Here is a 16454-nt window from a genome sequence, read left to right on the forward strand (position 1 = left end):
AGCCACTGCTCAACAATTATCAATATTGATTATATTAATCACATCAACTCAAACGTATAATTCAGTCAACAACTTATAAAATGGTATGCCTTGTGTCGTTGCTTGCCGTCCGTCAGCCTGTCAAGATGCCGCAAGCTAACTTATACCAACAGGGTCTTTGTCACTCTCGAAAGGCACACCCACCTCCACACGGCGGCTATGGCGGTGGTTATAACCAACAACCTATGGGTATGGGTATGGGCGGCGGTCCCGGTGGTGGAGGATTTGGTGGACCTGGAGGACATCATGGAGGGCGTCCTGGCGGCGGTGGTGGATTCGGTGGGCCCGGAGGTGGTGGTGGATTCGGTGGGCCGGGAGGTGGTGGTGGGTACGGTGGGCCTGGTGGCGGTGGAGGCTTTGGCGGACCAGGAGGTGGTGGTGGTGGTGGTGGACGATGGTAAACAGGAATTGGTACTATAATGGGATGACGCAGTTTGCTACTCTGTGAACATTTACCAATCCAGTGGATGTTTGATATCTTTTGACTGTTATTGATAAATGGCCTACCAAACTCGGACATGGACCTGGAAGACAGTTCGACGTCTACATATCATTGGCCGAAACATCCTACTGTATGAGATGTTTGCGTTCTCCAAATTGTGACATGGTTAGGCATTCTACGTATACTATCTTAGGCGAAACATCCTATTATACACATTCCACATGTCGGCCGAGGGAGCTCGTGAAGCTTTCATCAATTCTCAATCAACGTCTCCTTCCCCCCCCACTTCTCCCACCCGGTCTCCCGTACCCCCCTCCACCTCCAGGACGTCCTCCTGGCCCACCATACCCAGGACCCCCATAACCAGGTCCAAAACCACCATGATGACGCCTTGGAGCTTGGTTGACCACGACCACACGTGGTGGCATCCCGAATCCTGGACGGCCCATACCCATACCCATCCCCATACCCATTCCCATTCCCATAGGGCGGACGAGGGCAGGTCCACCACCCGCGACGATGACAGGTTGGTGGCGACGGGAGACGCAGAGACCCTGATCAAGTTTGGTAGTTAATGGATCATTGGCGGAGTGAATAGTTTTTGGACTTGCCATTTCGAGCGCTGGGATAGATGTGGCTTTCTTTCCAGGTTTGTGTGGAAGATTCTATTAATCTGAGGCTTATGCGTTGCGGAGTTGTGCTATGATTGTTGTGTTGAAAAGCACGATTGACGGACGGAGGATGTTCACAAACAACAGATAAAAAAGTCAAAAGAAAATAACGGATTAGAGTATAAGCAAAAAGTTGATCCATGACGAGAAAATATGGATATATATCTTTCTCATGGTGCTGAACGTCTTAAAATTAACTGCTGGATTGATGGTAGCCACAACACTACTGAGTGGAAGCAAAAAGTCGTGGGAAATGGGGAGCATAGAGTTTGGGATCTGCGACTTGTTATCTCCGCATATTAAGCCTATTATCGCTTGTTATGTCAGATTACGCAGGGCGACAAGAGAGAAACGTCGTACTCCTTGCCGAGCGATGACGCCCAGACAGTTCCCCAATTGGGGCTGGTGGTCTTTGGCTGAATGAGAAGATTGTTCATATTACTTCAGCCAGCAAAATGGCGTGCTACCACATCGTATATCCTTCTGAAACAAGATAAGACTGTGATTATTGTTACACCATCGATCCGTCTTCAACAATGAAAAAGAGAGGGGTTGCTTATTGGTCTTTCGCACCACGTACTAACTAAGGAAAGGCGGACGGAATATGTTAAATGACTGGACGGCGGAACCAAATAACTTTACAAGTACGTAAGAACAGCAACAATGATCAACAGCAAAGCGATAGCCAGCCCTGTTTCAACAACAACCACAAGCAATGCAGGGAATCTCCTGACTGTGCGCGTATGCCTCTGCAGGCGGTACCGGACGAATAACAGTTGTTGTCTCAGTCATCTTGCTTAAAATAAGCAAGACCTAGAGGTTTTTCTTCAACTTATTATCTCCTCCGTTCTTCGCGCCTTGCACCGTCTATGCGCTCCGATCCATAGTAGTAGGTAAGCTCTACCGGGGGGATGAAAGTACTAGCTAACAATCGATGTGACAGCGATAGAACAGAGGTTCTGTTGTTGCTTCACTCACCATGCAACGCGCTTCAACCATTAACTTCTTCGACATTCTTGCACATCTTCTGGGAATACTATTATTATCTGTCCTTACCCATACTCTATCGGAGCATCCTTCTTATCCACAAGCTCCTTTATGGGTTCGTGTGTAATCAACGCCCATACTTCTACGGTTGTACTTTCGCCAGAGATACAGCTCATCAAGTACACAAGGAGGAGACGAAGTCCGCTGACCTTGCAGTATGGGAGTGACCTGATGGTTTGCAGCCCTAGAACGCCATAATTGATAGGACAGAGATGACGACAATGCTCTAGGAGCTTGTTTTCTTTGTAAATCCTACGACGACCGAAACAAGGATAATATGGATCATCTTCCAAGCGGATAGAATAGGGCCGATGTTTAGACCCAAATTGATGCTTGGAAAGGTAAGGGACTTCCCTGTTGGTTGCGGATTGTATGGAGGATACCATTAAGGAAGAGATCAAACGCCAGATCTCTATAAGGGTACGTTTTGTGGTAAGACGTCCTGCCAAAAATGGAAACTGGATGTTTAAAAGACGGTAAGTGAGCGCTAAGAAAGGCTCGTATGGCATGTGTGTGGCGGACCCGATGAAATCCTCATTACATTACTCATACCTCTCAACATGCAATGGATCGAATTATTAAGACCGGATAATGAGCCGCGCTGATCGATTACACTCAACAATGATAAACTTGAATGAATCTCTATCTATCTCATTATGGCGTTGAACGTTTTCTCGTCGAATTTCATTAGCATTCATTCCCGTCTGTTAATCAACATGGTTTCGACATGCGTGTCAAACAGTCACTTTATTCATGCTTTGGTTATCGTATGCCCGTCACTCAAGATATCATTACGTAATAATGACCCTTCCTGTCGATGCTGCTGCCAACGCGACGAGAGGCTGCATCTATCGCTGTACTTTGTGGTTCAAGCCGAACTTGACAACTCTTTCATTCTTTTCTGCTCTCCCACAGTCCCAAAAAGACTCTAGGAAGAGCGCTCTCCACGATGCGCTTTACATCGCTTCTCGCCGCTGTCCCTTTTCTCTCGTTGGTCGCCCTCGCAGCAGACCCGGCTCACTGGTCAAAACTCGCTGCCAAATCTCGTGACGGTGTCATCAAGCTTGACTCCAAGACCTACGATGATATCCTCGCTCTCGATAGGGAGTACAGTGTCACTGTATTGCTTACGGCTATCCCTGCTCAATACAAATGTCAACCATGCCAGTGCGTACAACACCCATCGTCCATCTTTTCTGGTCTGCGTCTTTCCGCAGTCTAGAAAATACCGACCCTTTTTCCCTTGAACATCGAAGTGTGCCGGAGCTGACGAAAGGATTTGACTAATTTTTACACTTGCAGAGTGTTTGACCCGTCATACAGCCAGGTAGCCGATAGCTGGGCACGTCTTCCTAAATCCCAACGAGATCAACATTTCTTCGCCAGGCTGGACTTTGCAGATGGCCAGGCCATTTACAACCAGTTGGGTTTGACCTCTGCGCCTACGGTCATGTACCACCCTCCATTGGCCGGGCCTAGGAGGAACAACAAACTTTCCGTCATCAATTATGATTTGAACAGAAAGTGAGCTCGGAAAGATTACCTTACAAGCCTTGCTAACATCTAACACCGTAGTGGTCTGTCTGCCCCTCCTTTGCACTCTTGGGTTTCCGGTCTTACTCCCTCGCCTTTCGAGCTTCACACTCCTCTCAACCCTTGGCCCTTCATCTTCGTCCCCCTCTCCCTCATCGCTATCGGCGTCTCCGCTTACTCTTTGCGCTCCATCCTCGTTCCACTCATCCAATCCCGCATTGTGTGGGGCACCGCCTCGATCATCTTGATCTTGACTTTTACAAGTGGTTATATGTGGAATAAGATTAAAAATGCGCCTTATATTGCTGCAGGAAGGGATGGGAAGGTCCAGTGGATTGCGGCGGGGTATCAAAATCAGTTGGGATTGGAATCTCAGGTTGTGGGTGCGATCTGTAAGTTTTAACCGCTTCTATGGTTTTCTTTCATTTCCATTCCGCGTACTTGTCTTGTCATTGCTGATACATGTTTGTTATGCAGACGGTCTCCTTGCATTCTCCATCGTCGCGCTCTCTGTCCTTGTCCCTGCTCAGACATCTGCCGTCAAGCAGCGTGTCGGGGTCTATCTGTGGCTCGGTATGCTCGTTATAGTGTTCAGCTTACTGATGAAGTTGTTCAAGATGAAGAATGGCGGTTACCCCTTCTCTTTGCTTTTCTAAAATTGAGCTGGAGAAGATGTATAGGCGTGTAGATTTTGAAGTCTTTGAAAAAATGCATAGAATGCGTCTGTTTCCATAAATGATGAGATAAGGTCGAAGAAACGAAGAAAATAGAATTGTTAACATGCGAAGCAGCGACTGACAGAACAACTACGCCTCGTCATTTTTAGCCTTCTTCGCCGCTGGCTCTTCACCTCCTTCTGCTGCTCTTTTCTCTACAACCGGAGCGGACACTGGAGCCGGAGCCACAGGCGTCGCCTTGGGCTTCTTCTTCTTCACCATACTCGTCAAATCATTTACCGGCCCGCTCTCCACCTTGTTGCTCCCACTTCCGCTTGCTTCCTCTGTTTGACCCATCAAATGCGAGATACTCTCATGTATCAAATCTTCCGCAGGCGGAGCCGCTTTAAGCTCTTCAATCTTGGCTTGCAAGTCGCCCATCAACGCTTCTACATCCTTCATCTCGGCTTCCTTTTCTTTTGGTGTCATTTTCTTGATTGCTTCGGACCATGTGGATTCGTCAGAGGAGAGAAGTTCTTCTTTCCGGCGGACGAGGGAAGAGAGTGCGGATTCAACATGGGTGAGCGCAGAAGTGCGAGATTGGGGTGAAGGAGTAAATTCGAGAGCGGTGGCGAGTTGGTAATGCGCAGAAGCGAGGTCCCGGAAGGAAGGAGGCATGATGGTGTTTTGGATGTCGACAGCGGCTGTAAAGTCTTGTACCGCTTGAGGGAAGTTTTCTATTTTTCCATAACCCACCGAGGGGAACAAAATTTGAGTCAGCCAGAGTTCCAGTTCCAAGTTGAAAGTTTTAGACAGGCAATATGTCCCGCTTCGCTGATATGAACGAACAAAAAAACCAACCACGTACCAGTCTCACAGCTAACATTACCCAAGGCCAAGTAACAGTCTGACAACAACATTCGTTCTTTATTCCCTTCACCCTCTTTCAAACCGTCGACAATCTTTTGGTATATCGTCCGTGCGACATCGAGAACTTCCCAGGCGGCGTTATAGTCATCTTCAAGTTCCTCCATCTCATCGCCTTCGGCAGCATCGGTACCAAGTGCTGGGGCAGGAGCGGAGGATGAAGAAGCTTGGGGCTCGGACTCAGGTTCAGGCTCGGGCTCGTCGGCTGCACCTTCGTCGTCTGATGGGGCGTCGCCTGAAAAGACAAAGTTGGGATTGTTCGGTTCAGCCGGCACATCTAGGTTTTTTGCATGTATTAGCTTCTGATGATCGTCCATTTTACCAATGTACAAGTCCTGGGGATTTCCAACCAGTGCGTTCTTCTTGCGATGGAAGAAATGGCTTACCGTCTTCCTGCCTAACAGGTTCTTCTCTGCCCATCACACCTGCCTGGCTTGAAGCGAGGTCATAAAGGGCTTTACCGTACGCTAAAAGAAGAGGTGCCATTTCCGGATCGGCATCGCCTACGAGCAGTCGCCTGTTGGCAATATACACCGTAATTACACAAGATTCATCAGCATCAATCAACCGCCGTGAAAGAGTGAGTGTGTGGAGGAAGGTGAGAGAAGCGTACATTCGATCAAGAGCAGTAGCGTAACGGTCTACACCTTGTTCCCACTGATGGAGAGCAACAGCTTTTTTACCTTCCGCGACGAGTTTTTCAACCTCAGCCCGGATCGCTTGGGGGTCGATGGAGGAGGAAGAAGAGGGAGCAGGCGCGTCGGCGGGTTTGGGAGAGGAGGGGTCAGACCTGGAGATTTTGGAATGAGGTTTTTGTTAGCGTTGAAAATGAAATAGTACGGGATAGGGTTGGGGCGCTTACATCTTGAGTGGATGGGATATCGTAAATGGCAAGTAACAGAAAAGGAGCAAGGATGGATGGAAAAAGGTGTAAGAGACTTGCAGATGTATCGGTGCAACTCATATGGGATTTTTACGCGTCGGAACCCTGGATTTCGCGTCTGAGAAGAAGCGGTGACCTCCACTTACGAGCTGAACGAATGAACGGACACTAACTGGAAGGATGGATGGAACTTGAATTTGGAACTCTGACTACAGATATTTATAGTAGTTCGTTATAGATGAAACTATTTTGTCTGATCATAGGAAAGACAGCCGACATAGTGGTGTGACAGACTAAAACGCGTGACCAGAACCAGGGAGGAAGAGAACCCCACCCGATGAAAAGAAGGTTAAGGACGGTGAACTTGTCGCAGTGTTTACTCTTACTCTAGGAGGAGCAAATATAATGCTCAACGAAATGGGCCAAAATTGCTCATGGATAAAAGGCAAACGTACATATAAAAAACAAGGTCAACACTACACAAGTTCTATATAGATGGTCATTTACCACTTGGTCCCATCATGATGATCATCTTCTTCCACCGAATCCCCCCTGGGCAGCACCACCATCCTTCGGTGACCCAAATTTCCTTAATAAAGAAGAAGGAGAAAGGGGAGATTTATTCTGCCTGTCTGCACCGTCGCCGCTGGTAGCGTGTCGTCGAGGAGGTGGCGGTGGGATAGGAGGCAACACGAATGGACGATGGCGGATAGGTCCGTTAGGCGGTGGATGACGGGAACGGGGTTGGGGATGGGCTTGTTGAGAATGGCAGACTCCCTGTAAAATTGAAAATGAGCTTTGACATGTTTGGGGAACTGAGGCAATTCGAAGAGTTGCGGGCTTACCATGGTTTGCCACGGATTTTGAAATAAAGACTGGATAGCAAAGGTGTTACGAAGATGACGTAGCTGAATGAGGCACCTTTTGGATCAATATATCAATAGGTGGTGTTGCCCTGTCGGGTACAGTTAACGATGCTGAGATATACTAGCTGGATATCTTTATATCTCAAAGGTGAAAAAGAGGCATAAAGTACGGTCGCATCTTTTCCTTTGACTTGCTCGGTACCCAGGGTTATATATGTATGCATTTCGGCACTCACGATTGTATGCTTTGGGTATTCGTGAGAAGGAAGCAAAGAGCAAACAGAGCCAGATCTTAGATCAAGTAAAGTTAAACGCCACACGCAGCTGGAAGCCGGACGGCAATGGTGGAGGCTGGTAGGGTGGAGGTCGACCGAATCCCGCCGATTGAACGAGTCATCAGTCACCCATTCCCCTTATCGTCCGAACGAACGGAAATATTTATATTTACTGTCGATCGTAGTTGTTTATTTCATCGTTCAATCCTTATCCTACCCCAGTGCCCAAGAACAAAAGCACAAAAGGAAGACTACGATGCTTCCCCCACCTATCAATTTCCCCAAATGGCTCGAAGCGAACTCGCATCTCCTCAAACCCCCAGTTGGCAACAAGTGCCTCTACAAGGGCTCCAACTTTATCACCATGATCGTCGGTGGACCCAACACGCGAGTTGATTTCCATATCAACACTACTGAAGAGTGGTTTTACCAGTACAAGGGCGCGATGACGTTGAAGGTTGTGGATGAAGGCAAGATTAAGGATATTGTGATTGAGGAAGGGGATATGTTTTTGTTGCCTGGTATGTTTTCAAATTGTTTTCCGGTCGGTTTTTGTCCCGCAACTTGTTCTCTTTAACTTTTTTTTTCTTCTCAGTCGAGGGTAAATGCTGATCCTTTTTTACTATTTTTTTTTAGCTAACACACCTCACTCGCCGAGGAGAGTTGCTGATACGATCGGTGTGGTGATGGAGATGGTCCGTCCCGGCGAATTCCTCGGTGCGTCCCCTTCCCTTCTCCTTTTCTTTCTTTCCAAACGCCCTCGCATGCGTTTTTTGCGTTTCATTACATTCAAGTTCTGACTCCTGATCTTTCCCTTTTTTCTTTCTTTTACAGACACGATGCGATGGTACTGCCCCTCCCCGACCCACGCCAACGCCGAGAAACTCGTGACTATCCGAGAAGTGACATTTTACTGTTCCGATTTGGATACGCAGTTGAAACCTGTGATTGAGAGGTGGATGAGCGATGAAGAATGGCGACGATGTCCGGAATGTGGCGAGGTTGCGCCTCCAAAGTAAAACTCGGGTGATGAAAATTACGACGAAAATCAGAACGAAAAATTAGGATGAAAAAAGACGATAGGGCTTGCTTGGATACATTTGATTGGCACGGGATAGGTATGTGAAGGCTGGGGATTATTGTGAAATGTGGTTGGAGGTTTGGGGGCTTTGGAGGGCAATCTTTGTCTTTTTTGGGGTGGTGTGAGCGTGGTTACAATTTAGTGTCCTTGGGGTTCTTGGGATTATGTGCGTGGGTTCTTGGAGCGAAGCGGGTTATAGTAGCCAATATGTAACGCAGAATACATTCTTACCAACCTTTTTCATATCGCTCCAAGTATCATTAAAGTGATCGTTGACCCAAAGCGACACCTGCTTCCATTAACCATACTATACTCTTTTCAAAGGACACAGTCAACATTAAACCAAATGAGTTTTCACATTTATAATAGCCTCGGCTGCTCTTCCTCTTTCTCATCTTCGTCCTCACCTACAACGCCCACTCTTTGCAACACCCTTTCCACCACAAGCGGCAACATCCTTTCCCTCTCTCTCTTTTCTCTTATCCTCATCTTCTTCTGCTCTAGCCTCAACTGGGCGAGCTGCGTTTCTAGCAAAGCGATATGGGCTTCGGATTCGGCGAGGGATTTGGAGTGGGAGAGGTAAGTACGAAGGAGGGAGAGGGAGAGGAAGATGGTGGTGGAGATGACGAATATGGGGACCATTGCTGTTTTACGTATTCAACGAGTACAATAGATTATTTGAAGCGGGGTTAAAGGGAAGACCCGGACGTTAGCGAAATGGGATCAAGACACATGTGGACTATAACAACCGGCCATGGGTAACGTACCAGGAACGATCTCGCGATACCAGTACGCATGACGATTAGGTTTCTTCCCACTTCCGCTTTGAGAAGATCCCGATCCCGAACCAGAAGCAGAACTAAAAGTAGAACCTATTCGACCGTGGCTGGTGGTAGAGGTGTTCGGCCGGGTCCGGGGGATGGAGGTGTGTAGTGATCTGGCAAAGGGTTGGCGGTGGGGTGCCGGGAGTGTCCTGGGGAAACGGAGGAGGGTGTAGGGCCTGGAGGACATGTTTGCGGTTTTGTTTTTCCCTTTTCCTTGGAGGCTAGAGGGGAGAAAGTTGGACAGAAGAATTGCCGAGCGACGGAGTCGGCGTGGTCGGAGATGGATGGGTGAGACGTGAGAGGCTTATCGTGATTACGTAACACTGATCGATCCCAAAAAGGTCTACAAACGAAAAGTGTCAGTCTCTCTTGTTTTCCACTTTTTTTTCTTCTACGGCCCCGACAGATTCATGCTCCGTGCCTTCTTCAAGCACTCTAGAGCTTTTATCACCACACGACACCATATCCACACCATGTCCGTCACAGACACCGCCATCCTCGACCGTCTCGCCCAGCTCCAGATCGCCCACCCCGATGTCATCTCCCACGCCCCCGTAAAAGGTGCTGCCGAATGGAAGGCAGAGCTCACTCTTGCTTCCGCCAACCACGCCACCACACCTCTCACCAAAACGCTCCTTTTCAAGCCCAAGACCGCCAAGAGCGCTGTCCCCACCCCTGTCATGGTCCTTGCGCAGGAAAACACTGAGACTCCTTCGGGCGCGATCGGTAAACTCCTCGAACTCAAGGAACTCCGTCTCGCTTCTGAGGATTTGATCAAGGAAGTCATTCCCTCTGCTGCCAGCAAGGATGATGTTTCCGCCTTTGCGCTTTCCAATCCTGTGCCTGAGACTCTTCATCTCTTGCTTGATGCTGAGCTCGCCAAGAGCGAAGAACAGCACGCCGTTCACTTGACTAGCTCTGCTACTACGCTTTTGATCAAGGGAAGCGATATCAAGGCCTACCTCGACAGTCTTGTGGAGGGCGAGGGTGTCAAAATTGTTGACTTTGCAGAGTTGAAGGCTTCTGCTCCTGCTCCTACTGAGAAGAAACCCGCTGCGTGAGTCGGTTTCTGAAACTTGGTCATGTAAGATACTCCGTTCGCTGATATGTATATGACAGTCCCAAGGAGGCCAAGGCTGAGACTTCCACCGCTGCTGCCGACGATGACCGATACGAGATGGCTATCCGATTCAAGAAGGACGAAGACTTCTCCGGATGGTACACTGATGTACGTAGACTCGCTGTCCGTGTAGCTGTGGTTAATTTGCACTAACTCCATTTTAAATAGGTCCTTCTCAAGGGCCAGATGCTCGATTACTATGACATCTCTGGTTGTTACATTCTCCGTCCCTGGTCTTACTCTATTTGGCAAATCATCCAGAGTATGTACTTTTTCTTGCGCGACATTGAAAAGCTGACATTCTTCGCTAGACTGGTTTGACGACGAGATCAAGAAGCTCGGTGTTCAGGACTGTTACTTCCCCATGTTCGTCTCTAGTGCTAGGCTCGAAAAGGAGAAGGACCACATTGAGGGTTTCGCCCCCGAAGTCGCTTGGGTAACCAAGGCGTAAGTCTCTCGTCATCTTGAACTTCTTTTTCGACACATTTCATTAATCATTTATGATAGTGGTTCTTCCGACCTTGACGAGCACATTGCTATCAGGCCTACTTCCGAAACCGTCATGTACCCTTGTAAGTTGCTTCTTTACTTGCGCATCAAAAAAGGCAGCAATTGACTGAACGAATTGGCCATCAGACTATGCCAAATGGATCAACTCTCACCGAGATCTCCCCCTCAAGCTTAACCAATGGAACTCTGTCGTCCGATGGGAATTCAAGAACCCCCAGCCTTTCCTTCGTACCCGAGAATTTCTCTGGCAAGAAGGCCACACCGCCTTCCTCGACAAGGCCGATGCTGACAAGGAAGTTCTCGACATTCTCGATCTCTACCGAAAGGTCTATGAAGATATCCTCGCTGTGCCCGTCATCCCCGGTAAAAAGTCTGAAAAGGAAAAGTTCGCCGGTGGTGATTACACCACCACTGTAGAGGGTTTCATCCCTACCACCGGCCGAGGTATCCAGGCTGCCACTTCTCACCATTTGGGTCAAAACTTCTCCAAGATGTTTGACATTACCGTCGAGTCGCCAGACAAGTCTCAAGGTCGATTGTATGCGTACCAGAACTCGTGGGGTCTTTCCACCCGTTCGCTGGGTGTGATGGTCATGGTCCACGGTGACGACCAAGGTCTTGTCTTGCCTCCCCGCGTCGCCCTTCAGCAGGTTGCGATTGTGCCCGTTGGGTTGAGTAAGGGTGAGGGAAAGAACCAGCCGATTTATGATGCGTGTTTGAAGTTGGAGAGGGAGTTGGTGGCAGCGGGTATCAGGGCCAAGGCTGATTTGAGGGATGGGTACACTCCTGGATGGAAGTTTAACGATTGGGAGATGCGAGTAAGTCTTTCTCTATCTTTCCCAAGTTTTGTTCTGTTCGGTTCTTCCGAGTCAATACTAATGCTTTTGGACTTCTTTTTAGGGCGTCCCTCTCCGACTCGAACTCGGTCCCCGCGACATTGCCAACAACTCTACTCTTTCTGTCCGTCGATACGACAACCACAAGACCCCCATGCCTCTTTCCGACATTGCCAACACTGTCCGCACCTACCTCGACGACATTCAAAAATCCATGCTCGACCGTGCCGCCGCAACATTCAATGACCGACTCAAGATCGTCACCAACTGGGAAGACGTCGTTCCCACCCTCGACGCGAAGAATGTCCTTGTCCTCCCCTGGTGTGAAACCGAGGAATGTGAGGATGAGATTAAGGAAAAGTCAAAGAGTCTGGCAAACAAGGGTGCGGCGGAAGATGCCAAGGCGCCTTCGGCGGGAGCCAAGTCGCTTTGTATTCCGTTTGACCAAAAGAGGTTCGGTGAGTTCCCGCAGGGAGAGGAGCAAAAATGTGTGCAGTGTGGAAAGAAGGCGAAGAGCTGGACCTTGTTTGGAAGGAGTTATTAAGTTTTCTTTTTTTGCGGGGCCATTACGTTCCGGGCGAGGGGGTTTGCAAGTAGGACGTTGTAGAGAATCCGGTTTTTTAGAATGGGGGAGAGCGGGAAGTCTTTTCTTTTTGTGTACAGGGGTAACTGCAAAAGATGCATAGTACTGCAATCATGAAAATGGCTGGAAAATGATGATTGAACCAGCACGGAGTTAGATGGAAAAAAGACTTTTAAGTATTATGATGCAATATGGTTATGTTATATACAAATTTCCCCTGATTTAATCCCATCACAGTTGAGCAGATATGAAAACATTCCCAGCTCTCTGACTCGTCCATCAGTGCAACAATGACAATGACAAGCGCAATGTGCGATGTCCGAAACCCTCAGTCAGACAACAGCTCACTTATACCCCCAAAAGAGTCCCGACCGCCCATCCAAACATTGGGAGAATCAGATTATCGTTCTGGGCGGAGAAGGCTTCCAGAAGGGTTGACAAACCAACAGTGATTGCGTATGGTTTGAACTGCACGTGAAAAAAAGGGTTGAAATGATGGGTAGAGAGCGGGAAAAAGAACAAATCAGTTTTTCTGTCCTCCCTCTTGTTTTTGGAGAAGGAAAGGAGAAGAAAAATAAATGGGAAGAACGCACGTTGAAGTTGTCTACAACCCCGAATGCCCACATGATCCATGATGCACCGAGCACAGACAAGAAGAATGCGATGCTCCCTTCTACCGTCTTGCCGAATACGGTGCACCAACGCAATCTTCCTATTCGACGACCCACAATTGATGCCTGCGAGTCACACATATATTGATCAGCGTTTGATCGTTTGATCATTCCGCAACGGACGAGCGAAGATGAGGGATAGATAGTGAAATACTTACCAAGGCATCGCCGATGCCTAGTGAGAGTACCCCAAAGTAAGATAAGATGTCGCTCGAACTGACCCAAGATATCCATAATGTAAGTTTGTGCAGCTGCGGTTGAGAACACAAGGAAGAATTAAATTGGGCACTTACCCCTCAAACCATAGAGGCGCAGCACACCCTGCCAATAAGTAAAAATGACTCAAGATTGCTGTCCCAGAATCCTTGTGATCCAGGAATTCGTTCAAAAAGAGATGAACCTTGACGCCAAAAGGCCAAAGCGCGAAGTACCGGACGTATTCTACAAAGTTGAATGCGGCAAATGCGACAGAGAAAGATAAATGAGTGAATGCCGGCTATATCGGCAAATCTTGTTTTAGTTCATGGATCGTCGTTTCAAGGTTTGCAAAAGAGGGAAACAGAAGAGGACTTACGTCAACAGCGATTCCAGGGATGAACATGATTACCGCCAGCGCATGGAAAGACTTCCTCCTAGCATTGACTGATAAAGTTGGCATCCTCTGATCTGCTGCATCCATCATCTGCGCAGCCACGCCAGTAAATCCCTCTTGCGCTGCTCCGCCTGGCTGCCCACCATTCGTCGCATTCCCAAGCGCATTCCCAGACCCTAGTCCCGACTGTTTCCCAACGGGTCCACCTGCAACTGAATGCGGACCTCCTGGACCTTCTCCACGGATGGCGGCAGTACCAGGTACGACATACCGCCTATGCTTCCTCGCGCGATTCAACTGCCTTTCCCACGCTGCTACCGATATCACCGCCAAGGCGACCCAATACGCCATCAATGCCGGCCTTGTCCATGCGTGGGTACCTTCAAAGATAAAGAAGAATGCCCATGTAAAAGGGTTGCGTCCGCCGAGACACCATTTTGCCCATACGCCGACGAGACCCCCGCAGATGAGGACGGAGCCAGCGTAGAAGCCTAGTGCAAGGAGGCGTCGATGGACGGGTTTTTCGTGTGGGAGGCGGAGGCGGTGGGCGGGTTTTTGAGCGAGGTTGCGTGAGAGGTAAAGGAGGGGGGAAAGGAGAAACCCTGCCAGGAGGGAACCGGGGATGAGAGCGAGTTGGAATATTAACAATGGAGTTGGAAGTCGATATGTTTTGATGTAGGGTGTCCTGAATATGCTTATCTGTTGTGGACCATTAGCTTATAGGCCCAAATCGTACCCTATAGTAAAACGCGAACACTGACCTTCATTCGTGTAAGGTTGGTGGTCTCCATGACCATTGCTGTAGCCGCATTGCACACTGCTGCCAATTCTCCGAGGGTGACTCCCCTTCTAGCGAGGCGAACGCATACGTAGATACTGAACTGGTAAAATAGAGTAGCGATAACGATATCTGAGGGTGACATGTCTGTTTTTTTTTTTTTGTCTCAGATTTGTGATTCGGTTAAAGCATGAGACCACTCACCACTCCATACCCCTCTCCCAACTTTTGCAGTCACTGCTTTGACCAATAGACAAACTCCAGTCACAAGGAAAGAAAATCCAACCACACTACGAGTCCGCTTCCATTCCCCCTTCCTTAACCAATATGTCCCTATACTAGCTTGTTGGGCTTGCAGACTATGCAGCTTCGCAATCTCCGCATCCGGGGCACTGGTATTGTGAGGGTAGTTGATTCGAAACTGAGTGATCTCCAAGTGTAAGGAGCGAGTAACATGAACTAATAAAACGAAAGAGCAAAGAGTGAACAGCTGGACAAGGTTACGACGGGAGGTAGCCAAAGCCGACAAGGCACGGATGGTGTCGGTAGGTTCTTCGTTGGTGATGTTCGCACCCCGACGAATGGGTGTGGAAGGTAAGACGAGAGGAGGTTCGATATTCCATCCGTTAGCGATAGGTGAAGAAGGGTTAGAGGATAGTTGTGATAAGGCAGAATGGAGGAGAGCGGCAGCTACAAGAGGTCCAAGGAGAAGACTATAGAAAATACCGTCGTCGGGACATTCACTGTATCATCATGAGCTCTGCACAGATAAGATGGAGGTATGGATACGGACCGATATTCCCTTTCCTCTGTCCCCCATATACTGGCTCTTTCCCCAATACCCATTCTACCATCTTCATCCGGCGAGAAAGCTCTTCCTCGGTGATCATCCTTTGGGAAAGAAGGTGATAAAGAACCGTTAGCGTTACTCATTGAGCCGCGCCTGATCCGTTCTCTGGCGTGACTTGAAGGAAAACTTGAAGGTGAGGCAATAGCAGGGGATGCGGGTCTGTTGGTTGGTGGGAGTTGGGAAAGAAGACGTCGTGGAGTCGGTTGGAAACGAAGAGCGGTATATAATAACGTTAAGCCAACGAGAAGCCCTATTTCTCCTGCAACGGCTTTTTCGTCCCACTTGATCACCAGAACCCAAATGCCCCATAACACCGCGCCGAGAACAAGCGCATTCTCGCAGCGCCTCCTACTCATTTTGATCGGTAAACTCCATATCCGTCTTTGGCCTTTCCAACCAAATTTTACAGAAGCTGAAAGACCGGGGAACCCTATGCGGAAAGGAAGCAGAGTGAAGGGGGGAGCAGTTTGGGGGATGGGGCGGCGAGAGGATAAGGGGTGTCTTGGATTATTTAAAGCCAATGGTGTGGGGCTATCGAGAGATTAGTTTTTGATATACTGGGATTGAACATTAAACTCACGTCCTATCTACGAGGTCATCAACGCTCCTCCTCCATTGCGCCGCATCTCTTTTATCCCGTTCAATCTCGGTTTCGGTCTCATCCCTCAACCCGGTCAAGAACTCTTGCTCGCTCCCACTCACGCCAGTCATAGAGCTTGCCGACGCTCCATACTGCGTCGAGAATCCTACACCATCTGTATCCACAATTAGGGCATTTTCATCTCCTGGGTTTGGCCGTCGGTCATCCATGTTTGGAAACGCTGGGATGGCACCACGACTCAGTGCTCTATTCCGATGCCCTCCAGCGCTCAACATGGATGTGCGATTCGCATTGAAGCTCCTACGCTTCTCTCGGATATCTCGCGAGCTGTGAAGAGATGACTGTGATCCTCGAAGAGATGAATGGGGATGGATATGGTTTTGTTGCAGTGGTGCGGGAGGAGGAGAAGGGGATGATGAAGAGCGAGAATGCGAACGTGGCCTGACTCGGTGATGGTGAGACCTTGATGATTGGACCGCCATCGCGCTACTTTTTGGTAAGACAGTTCGCTGTTGAAGCGAGAACTGTAGGGATTGAAACTATAATAAAGCAAAGAGCTAATGAAGAATTGTGGACGGAAAAAGCGACAACAAACGAGGACAACCGGCCTGACGACGAAATGTCGACGCAGACCCCGAGAGTGGAGGTCAGCCGGCCGCCGATACATCA

At 48.8% G+C, this 16454-nt stretch overlaps 8 protein-coding genes across 8 annotated transcripts in view; 4 read left to right on the top strand and 4 right to left on the bottom strand.

Annotated features, from left to right (window-relative positions):
- Positions 1 to 1295, top strand: part of CNB05583 (hypothetical protein) — a 1372-nt gene extending 77 nt beyond the window's left edge. The window contains exons 1-2 of the mRNA XM_024658901.1: positions 1 to 83; positions 153 to 1295. The exon at positions 1 to 83 is cut by the window's left edge and continues 77 nt beyond it. Coding sequence (XP_024514247.1) covers positions 81 to 83; positions 153 to 440 — 291 coding nt within the window. The 5' untranslated portion in view covers positions 1 to 80 and the 3' untranslated portion in view covers positions 441 to 1295. The remainder of the gene's footprint in view (positions 84 to 152) is intronic.
- Positions 734 to 1322, bottom strand: CNB05585 (hypothetical protein; the record flags this gene model as incomplete). Its single annotated transcript, XM_024658907.1, has 2 exons — positions 1093 to 1322; positions 734 to 1035 (listed from the first exon to the last, which is right to left on the bottom strand). Exons 1-2 carry the CDS (start codon positions 1292 to 1294, stop codon positions 734 to 736), a joined length of 504 nt encoding a protein of 167 aa, XP_024514248.1. The 5' UTR covers positions 1295 to 1322.
- Positions 1323 to 3086: 1764 nt separating this feature from the next.
- Positions 3087 to 4463, top strand: CNB05600 (dolichyl-diphosphooligosaccharide-protein glycotransferase, putative). Its single transcript, XM_569303.2, has 4 exons — positions 3087 to 3366; positions 3502 to 3723; positions 3775 to 4124; positions 4210 to 4463. The coding sequence occupies exons 1-4, from the start codon at positions 3149 to 3151 to the stop codon at positions 4386 to 4388; spliced, it is 969 nt and encodes a 322-aa protein (XP_569303.1). The 5' UTR covers positions 3087 to 3148; the 3' UTR covers positions 4389 to 4463.
- Positions 4427 to 6313, bottom strand: CNB05610 (expressed protein). Its single transcript, XM_569304.2, has 5 exons — positions 6178 to 6313; positions 5929 to 6105; positions 5702 to 5832; positions 5257 to 5592; positions 4427 to 5125 (listed from the first exon to the last, which is right to left on the bottom strand). Coding segments are annotated over exons 1-5 (1233 nt in total). The 5' UTR covers positions 6180 to 6313; the 3' UTR covers positions 4427 to 4538.
- Positions 6314 to 7501: 1188 nt separating this feature from the next.
- Positions 7502 to 8820, top strand: CNB05620 (3-hydroxyanthranilate 3,4-dioxygenase, putative). Its single transcript, XM_569305.2, has 3 exons — positions 7502 to 7860; positions 7976 to 8056; positions 8174 to 8820. Exons 1-3 carry the CDS (start codon positions 7596 to 7598, stop codon positions 8356 to 8358), a joined length of 531 nt encoding a protein of 176 aa, XP_569305.1. The 5' UTR covers positions 7502 to 7595; the 3' UTR covers positions 8359 to 8820.
- CNB05630 (hypothetical protein) lies at positions 8632 to 9480 on the bottom strand. The gene is made up of 2 exons (XM_569306.2): positions 9188 to 9480; positions 8632 to 9064 (listed from the first exon to the last, which is right to left on the bottom strand). The coding sequence occupies exons 1-2, from the start codon at positions 9429 to 9431 to the stop codon at positions 8781 to 8783; spliced, it is 528 nt and encodes a 175-aa protein (XP_569306.1). The 5' UTR covers positions 9432 to 9480; the 3' UTR covers positions 8632 to 8780.
- A 145-nt stretch (positions 9481 to 9625) lies between these two features.
- On the top strand, positions 9626 to 12481 carry CNB05640 (proline-tRNA ligase, putative). Its single transcript, XM_569307.2, has 7 exons — positions 9626 to 10301; positions 10364 to 10472; positions 10533 to 10626; positions 10676 to 10811; positions 10872 to 10936; positions 11001 to 11692; positions 11775 to 12481. Exons 1-7 carry the CDS (start codon positions 9655 to 9657, stop codon positions 12252 to 12254), a joined length of 2223 nt encoding a protein of 740 aa, XP_569307.1. The 5' UTR covers positions 9626 to 9654; the 3' UTR covers positions 12255 to 12481.
- CNB05650 (dolichol kinase, putative) lies at positions 12380 to 16355 on the bottom strand. The gene is made up of 9 exons (XM_569044.2): positions 15765 to 16355; positions 15128 to 15715; positions 14539 to 15077; positions 14318 to 14481; positions 13539 to 14255; positions 13258 to 13460; positions 13123 to 13180; positions 12887 to 13030; positions 12380 to 12761 (listed from the first exon to the last, which is right to left on the bottom strand). Exons 1-9 carry the CDS (start codon positions 16265 to 16267, stop codon positions 12642 to 12644), a joined length of 3036 nt encoding a protein of 1011 aa, XP_569044.1. The 5' UTR covers positions 16268 to 16355; the 3' UTR covers positions 12380 to 12641.
- Between the last annotated feature and the right edge of the window lie 99 nt (positions 16356 to 16454).

The sequence above is a fragment of the Cryptococcus neoformans genome (genome assembly GCF_000091045.1).
Source record: "Cryptococcus neoformans var. neoformans JEC21 chromosome 2 sequence".
In the NCBI taxonomy this organism is placed as follows: Eukaryota; Fungi; Basidiomycota; class Tremellomycetes; order Tremellales; family Cryptococcaceae; genus Cryptococcus; species Cryptococcus deneoformans.

Excerpts from the sequence above, each read along its gene's own strand:
- CNB05600 (XM_569303.2), top strand. The coding sequence starts at position 3,149 with ATGCGCTTTACATCGCTTCTCGCCGCTGTCCCTTTTCTCTCGTTGGTC. Across the intron at positions 3,367-3,501 it reads TACAAATGTCAACCATGCCA|AGTGTTTGACCCGTCATACA; the intron begins GTGCGTACAACA and ends TTACACTTGCAG. Across the intron at positions 3,724-3,774 it reads AATTATGATTTGAACAGAAA|TGGTCTGTCTGCCCCTCCTT; the intron begins GTGAGCTCGGAA and ends CTAACACCGTAG.
- CNB05620 (XM_569305.2), top strand. The coding sequence starts at position 7,596 with ATGCTTCCCCCACCTATCAATTTCCCCAAATGGCTCGAAGCGAACTCG. Across the intron at positions 7,861-7,975 it reads GGATATGTTTTTGTTGCCTG|CTAACACACCTCACTCGCCG; the intron begins GTATGTTTTCAA and ends ATTTTTTTTTAG. Across the intron at positions 8,057-8,173 it reads CCGTCCCGGCGAATTCCTCG|ACACGATGCGATGGTACTGC; the intron begins GTGCGTCCCCTT and ends TTTCTTTTACAG.
- CNB05650 (XM_569044.2), bottom strand. The coding sequence starts at position 16,267 with ATGGCGGTCCAATCATCAAGGTCTCACCATCACCGAGTCAGGCCACGT. Across the intron at positions 14,482-14,538 it reads TGGGAGAGGGGTATGGAGTG|ACATGTCACCCTCAGATATC; the intron begins GTGAGTGGTCTC and ends AAAAAAAAACAG. Across the intron at positions 14,256-14,317 it reads CCAACCTTACACGAATGAAG|ATAAGCATATTCAGGACACC; the intron begins GTCAGTGTTCGC and ends GGTCCACAACAG.
- CNB05630 (XM_569306.2), bottom strand. The coding sequence starts at position 9,431 with ATGTCCTCCAGGCCCTACACCCTCCTCCGTTTCCCCAGGACACTCCCG. Across the intron at positions 9,065-9,187 it reads GTATCGCGAGATCGTTCCTG|CAATGGTCCCCATATTCGTC; the intron begins GTACGTTACCCA and ends TACGTAAAACAG.
- CNB05610 (XM_569304.2), bottom strand. Across the intron at positions 5,593-5,701 it reads ACCTGTTAGGCAGGAAGACG|ATGTGCCGGCTGAACCGAAC; the intron begins GTAAGCCATTTC and ends CAAAAAACCTAG. Across the intron at positions 5,126-5,256 it reads TAATGTTAGCTGTGAGACTG|AAAACTTCCCTCAAGCGGTA; the intron begins GTACGTGGTTGG and ends ATGGAAAAATAG.
- CNB05640 (XM_569307.2), top strand. The coding sequence starts at position 9,655 with ATGCTCCGTGCCTTCTTCAAGCACTCTAGAGCTTTTATCACCACACGA. Across the intron at positions 10,627-10,675 it reads TATTTGGCAAATCATCCAGA|ACTGGTTTGACGACGAGATC; the intron begins GTATGTACTTTT and ends ATTCTTCGCTAG. Across the intron at positions 10,812-10,871 it reads GTCGCTTGGGTAACCAAGGC|TGGTTCTTCCGACCTTGACG; the intron begins GTAAGTCTCTCG and ends CATTTATGATAG.